The following is a 7,902-nucleotide window of genomic DNA, read 5'->3' on the forward strand; positions in this document are numbered from 1 at the left end:
CTCCTGTCATCAAACTGACGATCGGAGTCCGTCATTGAATTCCTAATCGCAAATATTATAAGACTACCCTGATTAGAGTTTTAAACCGAGTAAATTCATTTTTGTTCTTTCCTTTTTTTAGTTAGTTTTGAACTTATTAGATTATTTTTTGTATGTACTTTGCATGTGGTGTTTCTACCTTCAAGATTAGTCTATGTTAGTTCAAAATCTCACTGATATAGTTAGATCTTTCATCAAAACTATATGAAATTGGTTAAGCCACCTTTGGAGTTTGTAGGATTGGAGCTCTTTGTGATTTACTTCTTCTCAAGTAAGGAAAACTAATTTTATTCTAAATAAAATCCTAGCTTATAAGATCTAGATGTGGGGATGACGTGGTCAACGGTTTCAATTTTCTTGGAGCATTGTTTGTTTTTTAGTGAAATAGTATATTGATTGAATTTTAAATTGTAAAATGGTTTATTTTGGGTATTTTGTATATTATATATTGATTTTGTTGTGAATAATTTATTGAATGTGTTTTGATTGAGATTGGAAGTGTATGAATGATTTGAGTTGTATTATGATGCATTTGAAGTGTAAAGATTGATAGATATTAATAGTTGAATTTGAATATTGAAATTGATTTAGAAAATTATGAATGGTTGAGTATAGGTTGACATAGGAACTCATTGAAAGTACTTGTACAACTTTGAGGAAACTGAATTGATATTCTAATATGATAGGTCTTATGAAACCAAAGTTAAAATGTAAATATTGTAGTGTGATCATGCATATATAAGTTTTGAGCAATTTTACTATGTATTTTTTACTCAAGCGAGATATTTTGGCTTAAGCAAAATATTCTCGTGAGTTCCATACCTATTTTCGCTTGAGATAATGGTGAAAAATAGGATGCTCTCATATCCATTTTCACTCAAATGAGATTATTTTTGCTCAAGCTAAAAAAATTTAATAAAAAGCCTTAAATTTTGCTTATGTGTTTCGGTTTATTATTGTTTATTGTTTTAAATTAATTTCTATGTGAATTTTAATTATGTAGTTAATTGAAAATTCTTTAGTTTTTATGTGTTTTATGTAAATTGAGTTGTTTGCTTTCTTAGCTTTAGTGTGATTAAATGGTGTGATTTTGGATAACGTGAGATGTGAAATTTGTAATCGATACATAGAATTTTCATGAAAGGAAATAGTTTGTTGAGACTATTAGGAGGGTGTATTGATTTGTGAGTACTCTATGAAAGTAACGATCTTGACTCTATTATTCAGGTGGTCAGAGTCGAAGGAAGTTCATATGACTTTGTCTGCGGTTTGAAAAATAATCTGATATGGTAAGTCATATGAATTAACCGTGTCATATAAAAAAAAATTACGTTAATGGTGCAATTTACTTTTGTTATTCATGGGTATTTTTTTATTATGTATATAGGTAAGTCGTGGGTATAGGAAACAACTTTATTTGGTGAAATTGTTTCAAACTCGTATGATCTCATATCTACGAGAACGAAGTCATTAGATAGAATAATGATTTTGATTATTATTATAAAGTTGTGGGGTACCTCCACGAGTTTGTTATGTTTAGAAATTAAGTAATTGAAGTCGCGGTAATTAATTGAAGTCGCGGACTTGCAGAATGACTCCAAGTTTCGAAAAAACGTGTTTCTCCTACACAAGTCCAGTTGATTTAAAAATTCAACTTTTTTTTTAGGAGTTGTAAACGAGTTGGGTGACCATGGTGCATTTGGTTTATTTCTTAATTGGATCGTGGTACATTTGATTATTTGAACTATGGTACAACAATTGATGGTTTCGTGATGCAAGAATAAGTCATTGGTTTAATGGTTGAAATTTGGCAAGTTCATTAGTTTAATGGTTAAAATTTGACAAAAACATATTGAGGTATTTTGGTAACAGCTAGTGAGTGATCTTTAAATTTTTATTAGTTACTATTCATTAATATAATTGAATAATTAATATAATTGATTGATATTAATTAATATAATTGAATGACAGTTAATGAAAACAATTATAAAAAAATAAAAAAGCAAAAATGACAAAATTGTTAATTAGAGAAAAGAATGAAATATTGTTTATTAATATTTTTTTGTTTATTTGTTGCAGTTATAAATTTTTGAAATGTAGGTAATAGTATGAAATTTAATTATTGTGTATTTAAAGTAAAAAATAATAATAAAATATTACGTTAAGTCATTTAATTTTATTATAATTTATAGTAAAATATTTAAATGCGAAATTTATTGTGAGCACTAATTGCTAATTGTAAAAAATAATATATGATGAATCATTATATTAATACCTATTTTGGTCAATATTTTTTTATCAGCTATTTTGGTCAATCATAATATATTAGTATTTAAAATGTTTTAAAATATTTCTCTTTTTGAATTGATTCAATTTTGAATATTTTACCTTCCATAGTAGTTTTTAATTATAATTAAATATTCACCTTAAAACCTAATATAGCTTTTAAATGATAGGATCACCTCAATTTTTCTTATAACATTCAAATTAAAAATTAAAACTCAAACAAAAGAGTAAGAAAAATGACATTACCAAAAATTCTTTAAAAATCAAGAAAAGTTTTCATTTTTGAGATCTTTACAACCAAAAATAAAATTAAAAGATTAAAATGCATTCCATTTAAAAAAGTGAAAATCTCAGTAAATTGGGATTAAAAAAATCACATAGAAGAAGGAAAAATAATTTAGTTGTATGTAAAAACTTCGGTATTATAAAGAAACTTAGAGAAAAAGATGAAACGGAAGACAAAAGTCAAAATATTTATTTAATTTAAAATATAGAATAAAGAGAGGCTCGATAACATACATTGGGTATATTTTTTTTGTTGAGAAATGAAAACAGAAGCAAAGGGGAAAAAATATTTGCAGGTGAGAATTCACACCATACTATGGCGGTTGATCGAGAATTGCAAAACCGACTTTAAGGAGGTCGACCACTGCAACTTCCATAGCTCTACACTGAAACGAAAACCCAAACCTTAGAATTCGATTTTGTAAAAGAAAACTTCAGCATCTAATCTGAGCACTGAATATAGAGAGACTGCAACAGAAGAAAAACAAAGAAACGAATGCAATTATTAGTGGGTTTTAATTTGAATATGAATGCGGTTTTGTGATTACCTTTACAATGTTTTGACATTTTGTGAATTGAAAAGATTAAGGTTTCTGATCTTAGTCTGAAAATTGAATCGAAGATCGACACCAAAAAAGAGAAGGAAGCGTGAGAAAAAGCGTGAGAAAAATGTTGTTCCTTATATTTTTCCATTTTCTTTCCCACACTTTCATTCGGCCAAACCTAACTTCAAAATAGTAATAAAATGTGATTTTGTTAGGGTAATGACTAAATAACCAAATATTTTTTATAAAATAATACAATGAAATATACTAAATGGATAAAATGAAAAAAAAAAATTATATACACAAACATTCAGTTAATGGAGAAATCCTATATAGATTATAGATATTAAACTTATTTAAAAAATATTTCTGATTAACACACGGTGTTTTATACTTAAAATACATATATATTAGATGTATTGTTAAAATCATTAAATTCTGTTAGTGTCAGTTAACTGATAAATTAATAACATATTATCCTAAATCTAAATAGTTTTGAATTTCCAGAACACAATACTACCCTATAGTTATGTCTTTCATTCCAATCAAAATTTCATTTAATCCATAATACTATATTAAAATTGGAAAGTTTTAGTGCTGCCATTAGCCTTGTAATTGAAACTTTTATATGACAATCATAGTTTGCTCCGTGTCAAAATTCCAGTTGATTCATTACTTTGCAGAACAACCATTCGTATAAAAAATAGCGTAGTTCAGGACAATGAAGAAAAAAAAAGAAAAAATTACTATTAAAACAAATTGTATTTTAAGCCTAAACTAAAACATAGTACCATTATCTTCGCACCAATTTTGTTTCACACCATATTTGCGGAATGCCAACGAGACAGTACGTCGAAAAGATAAAATATTATCCCTGGATAAATCAGAAACTCAATATAATTTACAGTATGTCACGATTAAATATGAAGAGACAACAGAAAAAAGATCTACAGTAACAATTTTGTATCTAAACTAACAAGTCAATTACATAAATGATCATCATATTGACCAGTGTGGAACAGGCTCCCCACCAGATAAGATAACGAATTAATGTGATGACAAATCCAATTGCTGATGGTGATGCTCACCGCACCTACAGCTGGAGAAAAAACCACTTATCACTATTAGAGACAGAATGAAGACAAAGGAAAGTAAATATTGCATAATTATTTGATGATCAACAAACTACTTGCACAAGACATCATTCGCACACACTGATGCTATAATGCATCATTTTATTATCCTATACTTATTTGAAGAGTATTCCCTGATAGGAACAAGGTTATCAATCTTAACGCCAGTAGAATGGCTGTGTTCTAAAACTGAACAATCAAAATCAAATGCATATTCTCATTTATAGTAAAAAAGTAATGATTTATACAGACAACCACAATCAATCTAGAGCACGATTAACAAGTTAACCACAACAGAGGTCAAGGGCATAAAAGAGGAGAGGAAGGAATACAGGAGGAAATTTATGAGGGGAAAAATAATGAAATCATGACCTCAAAATTATTGAGCTGTGAACTGTGACGAACACAACACAAAACTGAGATGTATATGAATCAGACCTACGACAGATAAGGTAGCAGAGAACAACTATAATCAGAACCAAACCAGTCTGATATTGTGTGAATAAGCAGAGGGTGAAAAGCAATCAGTGGGTTGCAGCCTGCAGATAATCTGAGAATTATCTGACAAAAAAATGCTCACAGCCAGATAATTAGAAACTAAAAAGAAAAATGTCAGGCTCACTCAGCCAGGAGACCAGCCTGCTGCTGGAATTAGGAGGGGTTTTCTGCTGGAAGTTCAAAATTGAGGCAGAGAAATTGTTAAGGGACATAGCAAATAGATCGACAAAGTGAGTTTTTACGCCCCAAATTGGTGCGATACGGCAGTTTGCTGCAATTCCTGCCTACACTCCATCATAACATGACTTGAGGGGAGGGATGTGTGCAACTCGCAGTGGCAGTGTGATAGCACCATAATTGACAACTATAATCAGACTTGCTGAATATGTGCAAGAGAAGAAACTAAATAGGCGTGAAAGACTAAAGAGTGTGTGTAAAGATGCTTCCAAACCTACCAATCAGCAAATGAATAAGAGGATAATTTGCTATAAATGACCAAGGTTAATAAAACCCAAGACTAGGCATAGGTAATAAACCTGCTTCTTTTTCTTCTTAGGTCTTCTCTTCCTTCGAGGCTTGTGAGCATCAGAGTTGGAGCTTAAACTACTTCCGTGGCCTGTCCCTGATCTTGAGGGTCCCCTTTTGAAGTCTGAGCTGCTTTTGCTATTTGACGTGTTGCTTGATGTGGAAATATCAGATCTCTGTATAGATGAATTTTGGCCAGAAGATGACCCAAACCTTGACAATTTCATATTTGAAGGGCGAGGAGGAGGCATCAAAGCTCTAGCAGAAATCTGCCTCTATAAAAAAGGGCCGAGATATTCAAAATTTGAAAATAGTTTGTCACTATCTATTTCATGGTATGCAATATTGCAAATTAAAACAAACAAAATTACTACTCTTACTACAGACCTGATTTTTCTCATCACTGGACATGCCAGACACACCTTTCCCAGAAGCACTAGAAGCCTGCTCTCTGAAACCAACAAAAAAATTTAATATTAGTAGATTTCATCAAAATAAAACATGCTTGCAGCATCTTGATGATTAATTGCAAATTCCCTGGCATAATGTTGCACAAATGCCGGAGGCTTCACAGCAGAAAGCCTGGCTTCCTCTTCACCATTACCAATACCAACATCACAAACAACGAAGGTTGATTCTACTACTCTCCTAACATTCTAATCCCCATCATGCACACAGTGTATATACGAATTCTCATCGATACCCTCCACTGACCTTGCACTTTTGTCTGTCCATTCATCATCTGCATCTGCTTCATCACTAGAACTCCCAGCAAGGAAAAAATCATCATCACTCAGATCCAACAGACCGTCATCCTCACTGCCAGTCTCTGCCACAGCAACACGAATCTTGTTGGCATTTGATTGGACACAAATGTGGCATAAATAAAAGACATTAAAAAATATAAAGCAGAGTTCAACCTAGTTTTCCTTATTTATTGACAACTCGTAGTCAAAAGGTCTCACACAGCTAAAACCAAGCTCTTGAAGAGCGCCAACATTCTAAACTCATATAAATGATGACAATAAGTATTAAAAAAATTCACAATTAATGAACCTTCTAAATCCTTGCCACTTGCAGCAGCTGCAACCAGCCTATCTTCAATCTGCTTGCGCAGTCCATTCCTCCTGTCAACTATCTCCGAATCATCACCGCCGGTAAACAAGGGAACATATTTTTCATTCTTTGGAAAGTACTGCAAATTGAAATTGATTCAAGAATAACAATATTTCTTCGGTCAATATTCTTCGTGATGTCAACGCAAGAAAAAAGAGAGAGCACAGAACACGGACCATGACATATTGAAGATCTTGTTTTAGAGCGGAAAGCTGGTCAGAGTAAGGTTGGGCAGAAGAAGAAGATGAAGAAGAAGCACGGTGCAGTTTCTCGAGGCGTCTGATTCGCCTTTCAATTTTTCTCCTCTCGAAGAACTTGATCTTCCGGTCACGTAAAAAAATCTTGCGTTCCGCGGCGAGGCGCGTGTGAATCTCCTGCTGCTTCTTCAGTGCTTCCAATTTTTGTTCCTGCGCCTCTCTCACCTCGGGAGGCAGATTCTGCTTCAGCAATTCCGATAATGAATCGAAACGAATCAACAAGATGAAATAGGGATAGGAATAGGGTTAGGGTTACCTTTCGGAGCATGCGCTCTAAGGATCGAATCTGGTTTTTGAGGGAAACGGAGGCCTTGGGTTTCTTGGCAACCCCGAGAGGCTTGGAGTTGGATCGGCGCGTTGCGCTCACGCGCCGCTTGCTGTAAGCGCCGTGAGCCATTTCTCTTTTCTGAGTGTTGTTGTTTATCTTGTTTTTATAGTCTCGACTCCCTCTTATCTTGCACGCTCAACCCTCATGGAGGGATTCGGTCTGAAATTTCAGATTCAATTTTATATGTAACGTTTTACAAATTTAATATTTCTTTTTCAACCTAATAAGTTACAAGGTTTTTGTTTTTAATAATAGAAATCTCAATAATACTAATTTTTTAACGCGGTAATTGTTATTACTAATTAAAATTTATTAAAAAAACTAATAAAATTGAGTTTCCTTATTTTTCCTTTCAAATATAACTTTAAAGACAAATCTTATTAAATAAAATATGTTTAAATGGTTTTAAACTAATTTAACTTACTTTTTAGAGATGAAAAAATTATTAGGCTAAAAAACTCGTACAGCCTAGAATTTCATCAGGCTTGAGATCATTTTAAAAGTCCTAACTGGATGAAGTTTTTTTAAATGTTTTGATTTTTGTCTTTTGTTTTTCCTTATTTATAGTGAAAAAAAATCTTACATCATTTTAGTGAACTTTCATAAATAAAATTTTAAAATTTACGAAATTTTTTAAAATAAACTACAAATAAAAAATAGAAGCATTTTTCCATTTAAAAATTAAAACAAAATCATCTTAAGCAAAACCTAAAACCCTAAATTAAAACAATAATTCATGATATTTTAATATTTTAAAATTTAGGCTTAAATACAATTTTATCCCTTCAATCTCTATATTTCCCCAAATTTAAATTTTTATTTTTTGAATTTTATAAATTATTCTTTTTAACCTTTCAATAAACCTTATTAGTCCATTCATGTCATAATAA

At 31.5% G+C, this 7,902-nt stretch overlaps 1 protein-coding gene across 2 annotated transcripts; it reads right to left on the reverse strand.

Moving 5' to 3' along the window:
* Positions 1 to 4,007: 4,007 nt before the first annotated feature.
* On the reverse strand, positions 4,008 to 7,182 carry LOC137807307 (rRNA-processing protein EFG1-like). Of its 2 annotated transcripts, none has more exons than XM_068607897.1 (7): positions 6,941 to 7,182; positions 6,604 to 6,864; positions 6,368 to 6,506; positions 6,026 to 6,140; positions 5,699 to 5,762; positions 5,323 to 5,580; positions 4,008 to 4,254 (listed from the first exon to the last, which is right to left on the reverse strand). In XM_068607897.1, exons 1-7 carry the CDS (start codon positions 7,079 to 7,081, stop codon positions 4,249 to 4,251), a joined length of 984 nt encoding a protein of 327 aa, XP_068463998.1. In that variant the 5' UTR covers positions 7,082 to 7,182; the 3' UTR covers positions 4,008 to 4,248. The 2 variants fall into 2 exon arrangements, with proteins under 2 accessions (XP_068463998.1, XP_068463997.1); XM_068607896.1 differs by having other exon boundaries at positions 5,323 to 5,586.
* Between the last annotated feature and the right edge of the window lie 720 nt (positions 7,183 to 7,902).

Source organism: Phaseolus vulgaris, chromosome 3 (assembly GCF_000499845.2).
Source record: "Phaseolus vulgaris cultivar G19833 chromosome 3, P. vulgaris v2.0, whole genome shotgun sequence".
NCBI classification, from domain to species: domain Eukaryota; kingdom Viridiplantae; phylum Streptophyta; class Magnoliopsida; order Fabales; family Fabaceae; genus Phaseolus; species Phaseolus vulgaris.